Below are 19993 nucleotides of genomic sequence, written 5' to 3'. Positions count from 1 at the left end.
CAAAATTTCTCTTTTTTGAGAGGCTATTAATTCAAATTTTATATGTGAGTTTTCTAATTTATTTAAATATTTAATTTAATTTATAATAACAATTCAAATATAATATATAAATTAAATGTATGGTTTTTTTTTATAAAATAAATTAAATGTATGTCGTATCTTTAATAAAGAAAAAAAATAAAAAATTGGCCATTGTACGTACATGATATTTTTCATATACAACATAAGGAATATGACATTTTTGCCTATTAATACTTATATATATGAAGGGGAGGACTAAAATAAGTACATTTCTTAATATATAAAGTAAGAATTATTTTCAACCCTTAGATCATCAAGATTTACGGTTGATTCATCATCCTGTTGGATGAATTCATGGTCCTGAGTTCGAATCCCAAAGATAACAAAAAATTATTTTTCGCAATTCATACCTTTATACAGCGAATTCATACGTGTTCTACATAAAATTCCAATATTTTTCCTAGTTCTTGTTTTTTATTTTAAAATGTGCTCTCACGGTAGCCCATCCCTATATATGCATTACATCAAATGAGAACGATACATCATATATAATATTAGTGCCTGCTTATGTGCTTGTGTGTGTATTTAAAATTATGTGATAAGGGACGTACTAAAAAATATTGTTTAATATATCATTCGTCCACAAAAAATAATTTAAAAAGGGGCAATATAGATTTTAATAATAATAGTAATATATTATGAGTGAAAATATAATTTCACTTAAAAAATAATGTTAATAATGATAATTAAGGGCTCGTTTGCTACGTGGTATAAGATAAGATGTAATATCTTTGATTGTGATATCTATTAATTTACTCCCTCCGTCCATGAAAGAACTTCCTACGAGGGAGTGGCACGGGTATTAAGAAAAAATATTGTTGAGTGTATTGAGAGTGGATAAAAGGTAGTTGAGTGTATTGGGAGTAATGAAAAGGTGTTATAATTAATATTGAGAGTTGTGAAAAGTGAAAAGTAAGAGGATTATAATTGGTGGGGTATAGTCCAAAAATAGGTAGGAAGTTCTTTTGTGGACGTCTCAAAAAGGAAAGATAGGAAGTTCTTTCGTGGACGGAGGGAGTATTATATATCAATATCATACTCCATCCGTACCGTGAAACTTGAGCAGTATTCATTTTCAAGTTGTCCCACGAAGTTTGAGCACTTTCATAGGTGTTCGTTAGAGAAGCTTGTGAATAGTTGTGTGATCTCTCATCATAACTGGATTAAATTGGTACATAGGATTAATAGATTTATAGCGTAGATTTAGTTAATGAATTTACTACCCTAGGATCAGTTGTTTTTAATATTTGAATTCGTCTACATACTTTTATTTATCGTTATTTGTGTTATAGTTTAAGTAAATCAATCTCTACCTTCTGTTGCCTGTCTACTGTTAAAGTTTGTTTAGGAGATAGCTAGAGTTATTTCGATTTTCAGTCCCTGTGGATACGATACTCGACTTGCTATTTCTGTGCTACAATTACACTGTTTAGTTGCAGTTTTTGTTGCTAAGAAATTAGTGATCAACCTCCCAAATGTGATACATAATTCAAAAGATATGGATAATATAACAAGTCATTAATTTATAAAGAACTTTGAGTTTTGAAGCAAACAATATAACAGAGTATTATATGTATCTATCTCACACTTATTATTCATAGAAAACGAGCCATAATTGTATTGTAAGTGAAGAAAATAGTTCACCATGTGGATAGAACTAGAAGTTTCCAAAAATGAAAATCGACAAAAATTAACCATTTTGTGAACGAATGAAATAATTAACAGTTAATACTCTCTAAGTGCTCGTTTGGTTCAAGTAGAGTAATGAAAAGGGAATGAAATCAAATAAAGAAGTGGAATGGTAACAATAACCATTACTTTTATTGAGTGTTTGGTTTAACAATGAAAATGAATCATTAGTAGGGGATTCCCTTTCTTTTGTTTCCCCTCTATTTTGAGGGGTAACAAGTTGGGTGATTGGGTTGCCCTTAAGTAAGGATAATGATTATCTCATTACCCAAACCAAACAATAAGTAATAGATTCAATTACTTGATTCCCTTTCCAACCTCTAAAAACATTCAACCAAATGTGGGCTAAACAGTAGTATTGCTCGGTTTATATTACTCCCTCCGTCCCACTAGACTTGGCACTTTTGAGTTGGGCACGGAGATTAATAATAAAGGGTTAAGAGTGTAAAGTAGGTAGGGTCCACTTATTTTATGTGAGTAGAGAAAGTAGGGACCACATACTATTTTAGGAAAGTGTCAATTCTAGTGGGACAAACAAAAAAGGCAAGTGTGCCAAGTCTAGTGGGACGGAGGGGGGTATTATGGAAAGTACATTATCTAGAATTTATAACTACATTAGAATAAATAGTTACATGTATGATGTATGCCAATAGTATATTTTTCTTTTCAGAGTCTTGAGTTGGGGAAGGAAAAATTATCAATTAATCCACTATTTATAATTCGAGAAATATATATTAGTAAATTATGATTGGAAATAATAATAATAATAATAATAATAATAATAATAATAATAATAATAATAATAATAATAATAATAATAATAATAATAATAAAGTCTTTATATTTTTACATCAAAAGGTCAACAAAAAAGAAAAAGGCAAAACAAAAACAATAAAGACAAAAACAATTGATACATACGTGTGGGAAAATGGTAGCCTATATGTGCGCTATGTCAAATAACGTGCTTGCTGCTGCCCATATAAGAGTCAAGTTTACAAAGCAGGAGATCTGCTTTGATTTCTACCTTAAAGTATCCAATTAAAATTTGATCATTAGTATTGATTGCCTTGAATTATTAATTCTTATTACCCGATGAAAAGTGTGGAATATCTTTTGCAAATTATAGCTTATATTGACAAATGTAATAACGCGTTTCACAGAAACAACGTAGCCCCTAATTTATGATTTAATAATAGTAGTAAAAAAACATTAATTATTTTCTCCATCATTGACCTAGGTCCAAAAAACGGGGTTACACTGACGAGGAAAGAGCGATATGAGTATATATATATGGTAGCCAATGTCCTTGTCGATTCGGTCAAATTGTCGATCATTCTGTGACAAAAAGCATACCTAGAAGAACATATTTTCTTTATTGATTAATATATGTACAATTAGTTCGAATCACCGAATTGATTCAAAATCAAAATATTAAAATATAGTTCCATTTTTTCGATTTTGTCAATTTGATTCGATTTGATTTTTCACAAGAATTCGATTTTTTTGTTCGATTCAGTTTGATTATGTGAAAATCGAACAAAATTGAAAACTAAATTATATTTATTTAATAATATATATATTTATATTTATGAAATATATACACAGAGATGAGGTCCTGTAGTATCCACTCCCTTTATAGTATATAGGTCCAAATCTAGACCATACAATTTGACTATGTGGCTCTCTAAGAGCGTGACACGTGACATATGTCTTCCAAGACCTTCCAAAGCAAAATACACGTAGGCGTAAAATAAGAATATTTTTTTCAAAAATACAAAAAGATAATAATAATAATAATAATAATAATAATAATAATAATAATAATAATAATAATAATAATTTTTATTATTTAAAAAAAAAATTGGTTGAAAATTCATTTTTTTCGCATGGCCGCCGTCAAAATTATGCATATGATTGAACACAACTATGCTTAACGTTGGATGAAAATATGCATGAGAATATATGACCCGTCAGGTGAATAGTGGCGAGAGCCACCTAATGCTCTAGCATAGTCCTATGCATATAAGTGAACACAAATATGCATATCAATTCATAAACATATATATGCATAAAGTTACACACAAATATGCATAGCACTATGCGACCCGTCAGGTGCATAGCGACGAAAGGTACGTGACGAGTCATATATTTTCATGCATATTTCTATCCAACGTTATGTATATTTGTGTTCAACTGTATGTAAAACTATGACAACAACTAGCAGCAGCGAGAGACACATGAGGGGTCGCAAATTGATATATTTTCATACATGTTTCTATCAAACATTATGCATATTTGTGTTCAATTATATGCATAATTTTGACTGCGATTGTGCGAAAAAAATGAAATTTCGACAATATATATATATATATATATATATATATATATATACTCCATCCATCCATGAAATGTTGTTCTTTTGGAAGGCGACACGAGTTTTAATAAAATATGTGTTATTTATTTAGTTAGTGGAGAAAGAGGTCCACAAATGAAAAAAAGTGGAAAAGGTTAATTATGTTAGTGAGTGGAGAAAAGAACCCACAAATTTACTAAAAATAGATTATGACAACTTTTTGTGTACGGCCAAAATGGCAAATTAGGATAACATTTCGTGGACGGATGGATTAATAATTTCAAAAAATTTATTTCTATACTCATGCGTGTATTTTGCTTTGGAATCCCTTTTAAGGCATCTACCACGTGTCACACTTTTAGCGCGTCACATCACACATTGTGTGGTATATATTTTAGATATATATATATTATTAAAATATGTATAAATACATACAATTTAATTTAATTTTTTTCTTATTTTTTATTTTCTTTATTTGATTTTTTCAGGTTTTTTTTGGATTATTTCGATTTTTTGGTTTGGTTCGATTTTTATTATAAAATTTTCAATTTTTTGATTTGGGTTTTTTGGTTTAATCAGTTTGCTTCGATTTTTTTTTTCTCCATAAAACCAAATACTATAAATTTGATTTAATTTAATTTTAGTAAAAATCGAACAAAAAAATTGAATGCACACCCTTCGTGGAGAATAGAGATGGCAATGGATCCTGGACCCGGTCCAGATCCGCAGATCCATATCCATTTTTTAGGATCTGGACTTTAGGAAAAATGGACCCAATGGATCTGGACCGGATCTGGGTTATTCCTATAATTTCCGGATCTGGATCTGGAGCAAAAAATTTGAGACCCAGATCCGGTCCAGATCCGGTCCATGGATCCATTTATATATAAAAATATATATAATGTTATTTATTTTTATCTAACTCTAATCTAATATCTATGACTAATCTATATATCTCTTTTCATAAATAATATATGATGCAATTAAAGATAATATTTTACTTTTATTTTAATTTAAATTTTAGTTTTCATTATTATTATTATTATTATTATTATTATTATTATTATTGATAACATTAATTTTCTTTTTTCTATGTAAAATAGAGGACACATTGTTCCACTGTTATTTAGTACTTGATTATTATATTCTTATTGTTATTAAACTTCGATAATATTTTTATAGAATATGGTTAATTCATTTATTTTGAATAATTGTTGAAAATCTAGACAATAATTATAATTTTATTTGGGATTAATTTAAGATTTATAAATTTAATTTAGAAGACAAAAAGTATGGATTCGGGTCTGGACCCGAGACCCTGTGGATCTAATGGATCTGGACCTGGATCTCATTTTTTTGGATCCATTGGATCTGGACCGAATCTGGGCCTAAGTCAAAAAATCCGGATCTGGATCTGGACCAAGCAGGATCCGGTCCAGATCCGGCCCATTGCCATCCCTAGTGGAGAAGGTCTAGAAAGACTTACATTATGAGTAAGAAATTGAAATAAAGTGATTGAGCGCGAATAACATATTGCATGTAAACCATTCTTGTCTACCTTTTTTATCTAAGTAATTAAAGTTTAATTGCCGTAGTTCACCTCCTCTTGAGAGGTAAGTTGTTATATTAATTGATTGGAGTATGATTAGATAATCTCTAAAAAAAATTATAAAGTTACAAAAATAAGATTAATTATGTTATGTTCATTGGAGTCCTGATAATTATATTGAATTTTATGTTATTAATAGCAAATAGCTAGATTCTTAATTTGTTAGGTTTACTTCATTTTTAGTTTTTAATAGGCCTCACACTCGTTGGAGTCCTGATAATTATATTGAATTTTATCTTATTAATAACCAAGATTCTTAATTTGTTAGGTTTACTTCATTTTTAGTTTTTAGTAGGCCTTTCTGGCTTGAGGATACAAAACTAAAAAAATTAGTCTTCTTTATGTAAATGTTAAAGTATATTCTTAAATGTTTTTTGAAAAAAAAAACTCTAACGCCTCTAAAATGGCGACTATTATATATTTTTGTAAAAGTGTGTACTATTACACAATTTTCATTAAATCGTGTAATAATCGCAAAAATCATGTAACAGTGTATTTTATATTGTTACACACTTTTTCGTAAAAGTGTATATATAGTATAAATTAATGTGTAATTGTGAAAAAATGTGCAACAGTTCAAACTATAACTACATTATTACACATTTTTCGCTTCTAAAAGTGTGTAACATTGTATTTTACACTGTCACATACTAAAATGATATTTTGATCATAAATATTATTATTTCTATATTTTTATTTATATAGCTAGAATTTACTACGATTAAAATTTTTTGGCTACATTTGAATGTGGCCTCTTAATTTTATTCTTCTATTTTATTACTTTGAAACTTTGACTTATAGAAGAAACAAAAAAGTTTATTTTCCTCATTATCGAATCACTACCATCAACAACAATGAAGTATGTATATTACACGACTCAATTGATAAGAGATGTTTCTCCTTCAATGATCAATAAATTAAAGGTTAGAGTCAACAGGGAGAAGAAATGAGGAAGCATTATATATTAATCTCTCTTTTTGAAAGAAAACAAATTAAAAACAACCACAACAACAACAAAAAATTAAGAATCACTACATCCAACTTGATGTTAAGAAGTAGATCCATAAACTTATAATTAGCATATATATAATATATAGTTTTGCAGTGGATCATATGTCAAACCAGTTGAGCAACATTTGAATATCCGAATCCTCTAAGGATTCGATTTGATCAGTTGCCATATCCCAATCGAATTCATCATTTTCCACGGCTGTGGGATTCCGAATCGCTATCACCGCCGCCTCCTCTGCCGGCGGCCGCCTATCAAAAGCCCTCACGATCTCCGATTTCTTGTAAATTCGGCACAAGCTGAGTTCTTCCCTCAGCTGCATAAATAAATTCGACTTAATTGATATGAAGAAGCAAATATACACGCAATTAATTTGTAGTCATTACAAACCCTAGCTATCTTCAATCAGTAACAGACCTGAGAAATGGAAGATTGATGATAGAGTTTATACTCGTTCATTTTCCAGGTAGTTTTGGAACCGTGGGGAGCTCGGCCCTCATAGAACACCATAGTTTTTTTCCTTCCAATTCGGAGATTTCGACGATCAAAAACATCACAAGGAGAGCCAGTAGCTTTCCAGTATCCATTTTGAGTAAGGCGATTGGTTCTTCCTCCACGCGCCTCCCTTTCTTGCATCGCTGTGAAGAAGAACCATTGCTCTCTATCCCCACGGCACACTTCTCCAGCAAATTCTGCTTCATTTCAACATAAATCAGCATGTGATCATATATATATACATTGTGAGCATTCATTCATGAAAATAAATTAATATTACGTGGAAGCTCCCAAGGGCTGTAGTCGTAGATGCGCAGAAGCGGTATAACCCTATCGATGTGTGGTGTGGGCCCATTCAGCTTCTTAGGAAGATAGTAACATAGCAGTTCTTCCTCAGTAGGATAGAACCTAAAACCTACATGCTCTTCCATATTCTTAATTAATTAATTTCTTTAAACAAATACCAAGTTATAAAAGGCCTAATTCTTGGATATATTTATAGGGCGATCGAGCTTCCATTAATTTTCTGCATGGACGAGATTTGTAGTGGAAAACTTATTTTTCCAGAGTGCAAGCTAGCTAGCGTCCCCATTTGTGTTTCCTTATTACCAAGAAATATAAACGTGTGCGTCAACTTCATTCCATGTCATTATTAATTTATTTATTTATTTATTTTCCTTTCTTCTTGTGTAATGTGAACTGTAAAAGAAAAAAAACAGCGTTGTAGAAAATAACCTTAAGCTAAAATATGATGACACCTCCCCTAATTGAGTCATGAAGTAGACTATATATATATATATAGAGAGAGAGAGAGAGAGAAGGGTTCAACAGAGAAGTTAAATATTGTGGAGAATAGAGAATTCGTAAAATAAAAACGAACAGATCTATAATTTTAATGAACAGATCAATGTACCACATGAACAACAATTTGCCAAGGGTTCGAATCCTGCTGGTGGCGAGTTTTTATTTATTTTTACTAAATACGATTGTTCATTACTTATGTTGATCTGTTCGTAAAATGAATATATTTGTTCATAATGAATAAAAAAATAATTCTCTATTGAACTCAACCCTATATATATATATATATATATAGGGTTAGCTTCTATAGAAAAGGCCCCTTAGAGTAAGAAGTAAGAAGTAATCTAGCCCATTGATTCTAATAGATCCAACCGTTCAGATTTAATGGTTTATTAAATTTAAGATATTAAACTATGCTGGAAAATTGATTTTTGAATAAAAAAGGTCATATATGTCAAATTGGGTTCGTTAAGATTATGGTAAATTTCATCAAATCCCTGATTTTTCGCACCAACATTATAGATGGCCATCAGATTGAGATTTTAACGAATTCCTATCTCACCATTCCTCAAATTTCCTTGCGATATTTTTTTTTTATTTCAACATCTGCTCTTCGACGAATTACGCCATGGATCGCAGGAACGCGGGACTAGGTATAATCCTCTCTCTTCAGGCTTAAGATCCTTGAGCCAAGGATAAGGTGACATCAAGCTAGGTGGAGACGATGTCGTCGGAAACATTTGCAGCGGAGATGAGGTAACAGATGTGTTATTTGATGACTACATAGATGAAGGACTTGGGAGCAAATATGAGAAGTGCAAGGAGTTAACTGAAAAGAAAGCAAGGAAGAAGAATTCTGTTACAACAGAATTCTGTTCAACCGAGCCAACTTCAGTCTTTCTTCCCGTTCAAGTTTCTCATTAGTTTTCTCTCAATTCTTGTATATATATTCTCTGAAGATAAGAGAATAGGTTTAAGAGTTTTCTCAGCTGAATAGAGGTCAAGAAGTGTATATGCAGTAGCTTTGAAGTTAGCTTGTTAGGCTGTGTTTTCTTGGTCTTGTTGCTGAGTGTGGAGTCTGTAATCTCTTCTTCTTGTTCATAGTGAAACTTCTTGGTTGTGTGTCCGTGGATGTAGATCTATACAGATCGAACCACGTAATTCCTGAGTCTCTTTACATTTTCTGTTTTTCCTTAGTTTACAAATCGAGTGAGCTGAGATTGAGCGAGGTATTGAGAGAGGTGTTCCTACTGTTCCATTGCTGCGTTCTGGTTTCGTGAGTTTTGGAAGCTGCTGCGCAACAAGTGGCGCCGTCTGTGGGAACCGTTCTTCACGGCGAAGAGGATCGGCGTTTTCACAATCTCAATATTTCAGATCAAGAAGCTCGCAGCAGACTTGTCTTCAGTCTGTGAATTTTTTTTTTTTTATCATCAATGGCGATGGCAAAATTTGAAACCGAAAAGTTTACTGGGAAAAACGATTTTGCTTTGTGGCGACTCAAGATGAAAGCCATTCTGACTCAGCAGGGGTTGCTTGGGGCCTTAAAGCCAAGTAAAACTCCCAAGAAGGAAGGTGAAGAAAGTGATCAATATCAAGAAATGTTGCAGAAAGCCCACAGTGCAATTATACTTTGTCTTGGAGACAAGGTATTGAGAGAGGTTGCAAGGGAAGATACTGCACAAGGAGTTTGGGAAAGATTGGAGAGTTTGTACATGACAAAATCTCTTGCAAATCGGCTGTACATGAAAAGGAGACTCTACTCATATAAGATCACAGAGGATAAAGGGATTCTTGACCAGCTAGATGAGTTTAATAAAACTCTTGATGATTTAGCTGATATAAATGTGAAGCTGGAAGATGAAGACAAGGCAATCTTACTGCTGAATGCCTTGCCTAAGTCCTATGACAATCTGAAAGATGCCATGCTATATGGCAGAGAAACTTCAATCACACTGGATGAAGTGATCAATGCTTTGAAGTCTAAAGAACTTCAAAGAGCTGCTGATTCAAAGTCAGAAGCACCAAATGAAAGCTTGAATGTCAAAGGCAAATCTCAGAAAGGAAAAACCAAGAAACCATGGAAAGAGAAATCAAAGTCAGGGCCTCAATCAAAGTCCAAAGATGAAGATGGAAAGGAGACCAGAAAGTGTCACTACTGTAAAAAACCAGGCCACATCAGAAAAGATTGCTTCAGTTGGAAGAAGAAGCAAGCTCAGAAATCATCCACTCCAGACACTGCTGATGTTGCTGAGCAATATCAAGAAGCAGAAGCCTTGAATATAATTTCAAGCTCAAATGAAACTGAGTGGATACTAGATTCTGGCTGTTCTTTTCATATGTGTCCAACTAAGTCTTGGTTTGTTGATTTGCAGGAAAAAGGGCTTGGTTCAGTAATTCTTGGCAATGATGAAGTCTGCCCTGTGAAAGGGATAGGATCAGTCAAGCTGAAACTCCATGATGGTTCACTAAGGTTACTCACTGAGGTCAGGTACATTCCTAGCTTAAAGAGAAACTTAATATCTTTAGGCTCTCTGCAATCAAAAGGTTATGAGTTTAAATCTGAAAACCTCAGTTTGCATGTTGTTAAAAATGATAAAATCATTATGAAAGGTGTAAGGAAGAATAGCCTATATCATCTTTTGGGATCCACTGTAATAGGAGAAACTGAGCATGTTTCAACTTCTGAATCTATGCTATGGCACTCGAGGTTAGGTCATGTTAGTGAAAAAGGCTTATTAGAGCTTAAGAAGCAGGGGTTTATTGATGCTAAACATGAAATTAGTATTAATAATTGTGAATCATGCATTTTAAGCAAAAGTAAGAAATTAGTTTATCCTGTTGGTAAACATCTTTCCACTGCTCCATTACAATATATCCACTGTGATTTGTGGGGTCCTTCAAAGACTACCACTATAGGTGGAGGAAGTTATTTCATCTCCCTAATAGATGATTATTCCAGAAAGGTATGGGTGTACATTCTTAAACATAAATCTGATGCATATGACAAGTTTGTTCAATGGTGCAGTGAAGTAGAAAATGAAAAAGATTGCAGGATTAAACATTTAAGAACTGACAATGGCCTTGAGTTCATATCTGAAAAGTTCAGTGAATTTTGTAAAGCTAAAGGGATCAAAAGGCATCTTACTGTACCTGGGAATCCACAGCAGAATGGGGTAGCAGAAAGGATGAATAGGACTTTACTTGAGAGAGTAAGGTGTATGCTGAGTAGCTCTGGACTGCCTGCAAGGTTTTGGGGAGAAGCAGTCACTACAGCAGCTTATTTGATTAATAGGTGTCCTTCTACTGCTATAAATTTGAAAACTCCAGAAAAAATGTAGAATGGCAGGTCAGGAGGTTATTCTCATTTAAGAGCATTTGGTTGTCTTGCTTATGCTCACACAAGGCAAGACAAGCTAGAACCCAGAGCTCTGAAATGTATTATGATTGGATATCCTACTGGTGTGAAGGGTTACAAATTATGGTGTATAGAGTCAGGAAAGGGAAAGGCTCTTGTAAGTAGAGATGTCATATTTAAAGAAGATGTCATGCCATATAAGAAAGAGTTGTCAAATGCTGAACTTGAGGTGGAGTCCACTACCAGATCTGCTGATTCTGAGACTCAAAAAGGCATTACTTAGGGCTGAGAATCGGGTCGGGTTCGGGTACCCTACCCGAAAAAATCGGGTACCCGAACCCGAAAATACCCTAAATTTGCTACCCGAACCCGAACCCGAATTTAAAATCGGGTACCCTAATACCCGACTCAGGTACCCGAAATTACCCGGTGTAAATGAGCTCGTCCAATTCAATCGGGTAAATCGGGTATTTCGGGTATTAGGGTACCCGAATTACCCGATTTTGATATTAGGGTACCCTAATACCCGAAAATACCCTATTTTTTTAAAAAAAAAATTGAAAATGTAACCCCTATTTTTCAGCCTTTGCCCTATACAATTTCTGACATTTTTAATTCCCTGTAGTAACAAATAATATATAACAACAAATAAAAAATCAACAAGCACAAATCTCAGCTCCCAAGTCTAAAATTTAAAATTAAACGAACTTCTAAACTTTAGAAGTACCCAAGTACGTTGTTAACATAAACAAATGTCAAGTCAAATACACAATCACAAAATGATGTTCATGGGCCATAACTACTAATCCGTCTCCGTTGCACGACTTCCACTTTGATCCGTCTGACTCTGTGCCGTCCTCGGATCACCATGAGTATAGCTATGGAGCACTGTAAGAAATTGAAATTAAGATAAACAAAATCAAACAATGTAACGTAATAATATGTTAATGTCAAATAGACTTGAATAAAATATAATTACCCATTTCAAACTCCTTCTGTTGCTCTTCTTCTGGAACGCCTTCTTCATCTTTTTTATCAATATCGGTAGATCTTAACCAATCCTCAGCACAAATCAAGGCCTCAACCATTTTCGGCGCCAAAGAGCTTCTATACGGTGATAGAACACGTCCTCCCATACTAAATGCACACTCCGAAGCAACACTAGATATGGGGACGGCTAAGATATCTCTGGCCATCTCAGCAAGTACAGGATAACGTGCAGTATTGCTCGACCACCACATCAAAATATCAAACTGGTCGACATCATTCTTACCCACTTTGTATTGCTTCTCAGTGAGGTAGATAGTGAGCTCGTTTGTATCAAGATCATCACAATCTTGATCACTCTCTTGCAAAGCCTCAAGGCTCATTGCACTACGACGCTCTGATCTCCTTTCTCTGATTGATGTCGACGTAGAAGCACTAACTCGTGGTCGAGATGTGGGCGCCACATGATGAGATACCTTATAAAACTTAAATAACTCCTTCAATGCGCTCGTCACCTCACTCACCAAAACAGCTGCACGTTCCAAACCATACACTGATTTGAAGCATTTCTCCAAACTATACAGATCGAACCACGTAATTCCTGAGTCTCTTTACATTTTCTGTTTTTCCTTAGTTTACAAATCGAGTGAGCTGAGATTGAGCGAGGTATTGAGAGAGGTGTTACTACTGTTCCATTGCTGCGTTCTGGTTTCGTGAGTTTTGGAAGCTGCTGCGCAACAAGATGAAGATCTGTCTTCTTGAAACATTAGTGCAAAAGCAGGCAATTTACTAATTGAATTAACGAAATTGCATGAAACAAGATGAAATCATGCGTGTGAATTGAGGTTGTTGAGAATTAAAGCTTAAAATCAAAGTAAATTACGAAAACAGAGCACGGGAATTAAATTTGAAAAATTATGTTTGACCTCTTGTTTTTTTAATTGGGATTTTAGTTTGAAAATGTAAAATACATGTCAACTAGATCTAATTACAATTTATACTCGGAAAGCTCAAATCTTTAGAAAGAGATATGGTGTTTGTTTTGTTTTCAAATTTAAGGATTTGGTTTTCTTGGCTTCTCCTAATGTTATTTGAATCCGTTAAAGACATAATGAGATTGTTGTGTTCATCTAATATAATTTGATATCGAAATTGAAGCAAGTATGAATAATTGTATTCTTTTGTTTTAGGTTTGGTTGTTGGTTAGGAGATTCGATGAGCCACAACAGTACAAGCCCTTTATTAGCCGGTGCATAGTGCAAGGTGATTTGAAGATTGGGAGTGTTAGATAGATGAATGTGAAGTGCATATTTGTTATTTAGAATTTGTGTTGCACTTATTAATGTAATTTAGTGAACACTGTACTTTTTTTGATGAATAAATACTAAAAGAATGTTGCACAGTTTTTTTTTTTTTTTTTTTTTGCAGTATGACAGCTAGAATAGCAAAGGTGATGAATATGAAAAGAAAATTGGTAGATCTATTGTGTTGTATCATTCTAAATATTCTAAGTTGTAGATTCATCAAATTGTGAAATTAAGTTCAACGTAAATATATAATATGTTCATTAATTAAGTTCGTTATATAGTGTGATATAGTTCAATAAAAATCAGATAATGTTCATTATATAATTTTAAAGAACGTATTAATTAAAAAAATATAACGAACACAGTTAGTTGTTCGTTACTTTGTGATACATGTTCAATAAAAATCATATAACATTTCTGACGAACATATTAAAAAATTTAACAAACAATAGAGTTGTTCCTTACTTTGTGATACACGTTCAATAAATCAAATAATGTTCATTATATAATTTTGTGAAGAATTCAATTTAGGAGAAGAAGAAACGTAAAGTTAATAATATAAGAAACGTATTTTCAATAAAATCTTCCTAAAATATTTTGATTTGGTTAAGAATAATAATGATAGTATAATTAAAAAGAAAATTTGCGTGAATAAATCTTGAAATAGGATTATAAAATCATAATCTACCAAAAATAGTTCAATCAATATATACATATATATAGGAGCTACGGTTATATCAAAATTGGAGATTACAAAAATGTCATTTTTAGTAGAATGGACGTATGGTATAAGATTAGATGATAGCCGTTTGATTTTGTTAAATAAAGGGTTAGAATTGCTTCTCACTTCTTAAGACATTTGTGCTTCTCAATAGAACTTCTCCCTATATATATATATATATATATATATATATATATATATATAGGGGGCGGTTATTCAATAAACCACCCTTATTTTAAGAATTACGAACCAGCAAAAATGCATGAATTTTATGTATAACACGCATGCATAAACTGTATAAAGGCATGAATTGCGAAAAATATTTTTTTGCTACCTTTGGGATTCGAACTCAGGACCATAAATTTATCCAACAAGGTGATGAATCAACCGTAGATCTTGATGATCTTGATGATGGAAGGGCTAAAATAAGAGCATTTCTTAAGATATAAAATAAGAATCATTTTCAGCTCTTAGATCATCAAGATTTACGGTTGATTCGTAATCTTGTTGGATGGATTTAAGGTCCTGAGTTCGAATCCCAAAGGTAGCAAAAATTTTATTTTCACAATTCATACTTTTATACAGCGAATTCATACGTGTTCTACATAAAATTCATACATTAAAAATTGCTCTTATTTCTTATTTCAAGATGTGCTCTCACGGTAGCCCACCCCTATATATAGGGTTAGGTTCAATGAAAAAAACCTAAATGTATGAAAGAAGAGAGAAGTAATCTCATCCGTTGATCTTATCTAATCTAACGGACATGATTTATTCACGCTATGTTCAACGAATTTTTTCGTTGAACATTCATGAACATATACAATATTTTTGGGGGTTTTGGGTTTCGACCCCCCATATGTTCAATGAAAAAATCCGTTGAACATGGCGTGAATAAATCATGTCCGTTAGATTAGATAAGATCAACGGATGAGATTACTTCTCGCTTTTTTCTTACATTTAGGCCTTCTTCATTGAACCTTGGCCTATATATATATATATATATATATATATATATATATATATATATTACTCCCTCCCTCCATAAGAAAATTGGTACTCATTTAATGGACAGAACAAAAAAAATTATGAATATTTATTTGGTGAACAAGAGAATTATTAATGAATTGGTAACTACAACGGACACATTCATAAGAATGGAAATGATATCTAATTACTTTATTTTTTTGAGATCGAAGTACTAGAAAATAATTTGATACTCTTTCTGTTCCACTTTAAATAGCACAATAAAAATAATTACAAAGATTAAAGATTAAGAATAGTATTAAATAGTGTAAAGTGGATAGAGATAATTTATTTAATAAATATAGAGTGAGTAGGGATGATATATTATTTTTAAAAAATGTCATTATAAGTTAAATAAATTAAAAAGAAAAATGTGTGATTATAAATGGAATTGAACAAATGAAATATTAATTAATGGTATAGAAACGAACAAATTAACACACATGTATATTTTTGTATTTTTGTATTTTGGGATGTCCTATAAGACCGTACGTTGCTATTTTTTGATATTATATATCTTACAACAAATCTCTTATTTTTCTATCACTACTTTATCAACCTATTTACAAATTAATTTATCACACATGGCTCACCATAAATTCATTTTTTTTAATCTCATTATCATAACACTACAATAAAAGTGAATCATTAATTTCTTCCACTCATAATACTCATCTAATATTTAGTAAAACTTGTGTCACCAACAATCATTCACACTCTTATAGGACAGATGAACTCTCTCCCTCTATATATATATATATATATATATATATATATATAGGGTTAGATTCAAGTGGAAGCCACATCTTTTCGTGAAAATTGAGAATCATGAACAAACACATAAAATATATGAACAAGAGAGAGTTAGGTCGTGAACAATTATAATACATAAAATATATTAACAAGAGATGATTAGATCTTGTATACATGTTATATTTAATTGTTCGCGATCTGACTATCTCTTATTCATATATTTTATGTGTTTGTTCATAATTCTCAAGTGTCACAAAAACATATGATTATCTCATGATTCTTTACAGGATTTGAATATATATATAACCATTTAAAATCATTTTGATAATTTCTTACCATGTTTAGCTATTCTCACATTTGACTACTCTTGATCCAGTGAAAATAGCTAAATGTGGTGATAAATGAAAATAATTTTAAAATATCATATATTCAAATTTAATGACTTATAATTATTAATTAATTTAGGAATATTTTTTATTTCAAAACTTTGTCTTAGTATATATGATAATTGATGAGTCGTAAATTAGTCCAGTCCTCGTGAGACCGATATAGAGATGTTGTGTCGGCAGCATTTGATTATACTCGGTGCTATGAAGTCATTTATTTTATTCGATGTAAGTTGAATTGGTCAACATTTAATTAGTCGAGAGACAACTAGAGCAAATTAATTAATTAGGAAAACAAGTTAATTCGTGATTAATTGTCCATCGAGCCTAAATTTAGTGCTCAATATATTTTAGCCATATCAACCTTTTACACTCATGGGTTGGTGAGAACAATTATTTTTAATAAGCATAAGATATATATTTATTCGCACAAATATATATTTACGTAATAATACAAGTTCTCATGAATAAAAGTAACGCATATCGTGAATAAATGTAATAATTTAGAAATATTACATTTCATTGTAACAATAATTACTTTTTATATGATAATGACTACTCGACCAAATAGTTAAGAATAAAAGTATTAATGAGTGAAAATAACCAAAAGTAAAAGTTCTTATGAATAAAAGTAAACATTATTGTGAAGAAATATAAACTTTCAAAGCGTCCGCATCGTATGCGGTCAACTGCACGGGAGAATTTGCGATTACGAATTTATTAGCCAGGATGAGTAAATTGAAATAGTAAAAATAAAAATTATCTATTAAGATAAAGAATTTAAAATTAATCACAATTATCATTTTATTTTTTATATAAAAAAACTAAACAAAAATTCATCAACTTTTTAGTTGTGAATTCGAGTTCTTGAGCTCGAATTCACAACTAAGACTATTTCTAGTTGTGGATTATAGCGTTTTAAAACTCGAATTCACAACCAATCTACATTCGAGTTGTGATTTTTAGTTTTAAAACTTGAATTCACAACCAAGACAACTAGTCGTGAATTCTAGCTTTAAAACTCGAATTCACAATCAATTTATATTCGAGTTGTGAATTCTAGTTTTAAAATTCGAATTCACAACTAAGACAACTAGTTCTGAAGTCGAACTTTAAAATTCGAATTCATAACCAACATTAGCGATTCAATTGTGATTCATCGAGTTGGTTGTAAATTCAATAACATTAAACTCATCATCACAACATTACACAACTTCAAATATTTGATTAAATTCACATCAATTTCCATCAATTATATATTATCGCAACAATCAATACCATTAATTCAATTACACAATCATTTCCTCCAACAGCAGAGAGGGAAGCTTCTTCCCTCTACCATTAGATCTGTGTGGACAAGCTGAGACTAATCTATGGACATTTCCCTCTGATTCTCCGCCATGAAATCAACGGCTTCTCGTGCATTAAAGAGCGGGCGACCGAAGCTATCGCCGACGACTAGAATCTCAGTGAGGAGAATGTGGGAAAGAGAGAAGCTTAAGAGAGAAGAGTGACAACTTCAGCTTAAACTTTGAGGGAGTCGGATAGTTACAGAGGGAATGACATTCACATATCACTTCTTTATATGAATTGGTTGCCCCTATTATAGGGGGTTCTGCTGTATTGAAAGACAAAAGAGAGTTAATGGCAAATTTAATTTATTTTTTTTACAAAAATTGATTAATAAGTTTTTTATGTTAGTAAATACTCCTCCAGTCACATAACAAGCGTCTTAGAGCATCCACAATGGTGGTGTCTTAGAGGGGTGTCTTAGGAGTGGGCCCCACCTAAGACACACCCCTCTCCAATGCATTGTGTCTTAGGTGGGTGCTTAGATCCCCATTTCCACAAAATTCATATTTCTACACTTTTATTTTTAAAATTCAAATTTCATTAAAATTAAAATTCTACATTACAATAATTTAAATTAAATTAAAAACATAATTAAAATACGCTAATAAAATAACAAAAAAAACATAATTTCCTAATTTAAATAAGCCCTCGACGCTTGAGCACTTCTTGGACTAGGTGGTTGTGCAAAGCCAATTGTGCATCCGTCATACCCGTCGTATCCTTGTTCAAGAGCTTCATATCCATCTCCTCCCGTTTCATCTCGGCTTGCATTTTTTTGGCATGGGCGATTTCCCCCGTTTTCAGAGCATGCTCCTTCATGCTTTCGGCCACCTTCTCGAGGGCGTCGGAGAACGCCGATCCTCCTCCCGAAGACCCTTCTCCCTTCTTCGCCTTGCCCTTGTCTCGCTTTGCCGCTTTTTGGCCTTGGGGTCTCGCCGTGACACTCGGCTCCGAAGAAGTAGTGGTTGCTCCACCATCGGAGCCCTTCGACTTTTTGGCAGAGTGGACATCCCCGGCTTGCGACGTGAATCTTTGGCAGTCACGAAGCACTTTCCAAGCTTTGACGTAGGAGAATTGCTTCTTGAAATTCGCCTCGAACATCGTCTGGGCTTGTTGGAAGATTTGATCGTCGCTCATACCACTCCCCCAATTCTCCTTGCACGTGTTGTAGCAGCCCTCGAAGAATTTTGTCTCCTTTTGGACACGGGCGAAGTGGGACTTGAGATGCTCCGACTTTCGCGGCGGCGCTCCCGAAGTATTGAGCGCGTTGAACTTCTCGGCGATTGCTCCCCAATATTGGAGCAACTTTTTGGAGGTCCCCAAAATAGGATTGTGGGTTGCCTCCGCCCACAATATTGCCACGAGCTCGGTCTCCTCGCTAGAATATGCAGCGCGAGTGCCCTTGGCTTTCGGCTTCACCTCCTCCGGCTCTTCTTGAACGTTGGCGTTCGCCGCCGGCATAGGAACATTTCCTGTAGCCAAGACATTCGAGGCTGCTGAAAATGGAGCAAACCCCATCATTGGAACCCTCGATCCGCCTTGTTGCTCCATGTATTCATCGAATTCACGATCCATCTTTGGAAATGTAGAAGAGAGAATTTTTTTTGGGAGAGAATTGTAGTTGAAGGTGTTGGTGAATTTGAAAGAATGGAAGGAAGAGTAGTATTTATAGAAGGGGAAAAAAGAAAAAAAAAATAAAAAATCAAAATGACCGTTGAAAATTTGCAACGGTCGTTTTTTTTTTTAAAAAAAAATTAATTTGGAAACGGTCGAATTCATTCAAAATAACGATTTTTGGATTTTTTTTTTAAATTAGGCGCGTCCGCAGGACGCGCCATATCATCTCCTCTCTCGCCTCGTGCCGTAGCCTCGACCCCGCCTCGCATCTGGGCGCCCCTCCAGCGCGCGGCCGCCTCCTTCGCACCGGGTCGACACCGCCCTCGCCATGGCCGCTGTGGATGCTCTTAGTTATAAAATAAGAAAGTGGGTTCCACCACCTTTTACCTTTTTTACCTTTAATCATCTCCACTTTAATTTTATTACTCTCACAAAATAAAAGTGGGCTCCA

General features: G+C 33.2%; 2 protein-coding genes across 3 annotated transcripts; both read right to left on the bottom strand.

Moving 5' to 3' along the window:
- Window positions 1-6679: 6679 nt before the first annotated feature.
- On the bottom strand, window positions 6680-7718 carry LOC131002279 (NAC domain-containing protein 90-like). 2 transcript variants are annotated; one of them, XM_057928763.1, is made up of 3 exons: window positions 7517-7718; window positions 7159-7436; window positions 6680-7057 (listed from the first exon to the last, which is right to left on the bottom strand). In XM_057928763.1, exons 1-3 carry the CDS (start codon window positions 7665-7667, stop codon window positions 6842-6844), a joined length of 645 nt encoding a protein of 214 aa, XP_057784746.1. In that variant the 5' UTR covers window positions 7668-7718; the 3' UTR covers window positions 6680-6841. The 2 variants fall into 2 exon arrangements, with proteins under 2 accessions (XP_057784746.1, XP_057784747.1); XM_057928764.1 differs by having other exon boundaries at window positions 7159-7433; window positions 7517-7716.
- Window positions 7719-12173: 4455 nt separating this feature from the next.
- LOC131002266 (glutathione S-transferase T3-like) lies at window positions 12174-19500 on the bottom strand. Its single transcript, XM_057928749.1, has 3 exons — window positions 18900-19500; window positions 12372-12932; window positions 12174-12280 (listed from the first exon to the last, which is right to left on the bottom strand). Exons 1-3 carry the CDS (start codon window positions 19498-19500, stop codon window positions 12195-12197), a joined length of 1248 nt encoding a protein of 415 aa, XP_057784732.1. The 3' UTR covers window positions 12174-12194.
- Window positions 19501-19993: the final 493 nt, after the last annotated feature.

This window comes from Salvia miltiorrhiza, unplaced genomic scaffold (assembly GCF_028751815.1).
Source record: "Salvia miltiorrhiza cultivar Shanhuang (shh) unplaced genomic scaffold, IMPLAD_Smil_shh fragScaff_scaffold_101, whole genome shotgun sequence".
NCBI classification, from domain to species: Eukaryota; Viridiplantae; Streptophyta; class Magnoliopsida; order Lamiales; family Lamiaceae; genus Salvia; species Salvia miltiorrhiza.
The sequence above is the reverse complement of the archived record's forward strand: the minus strand, read 5'-3'. Positions and strand labels throughout refer to the sequence as shown.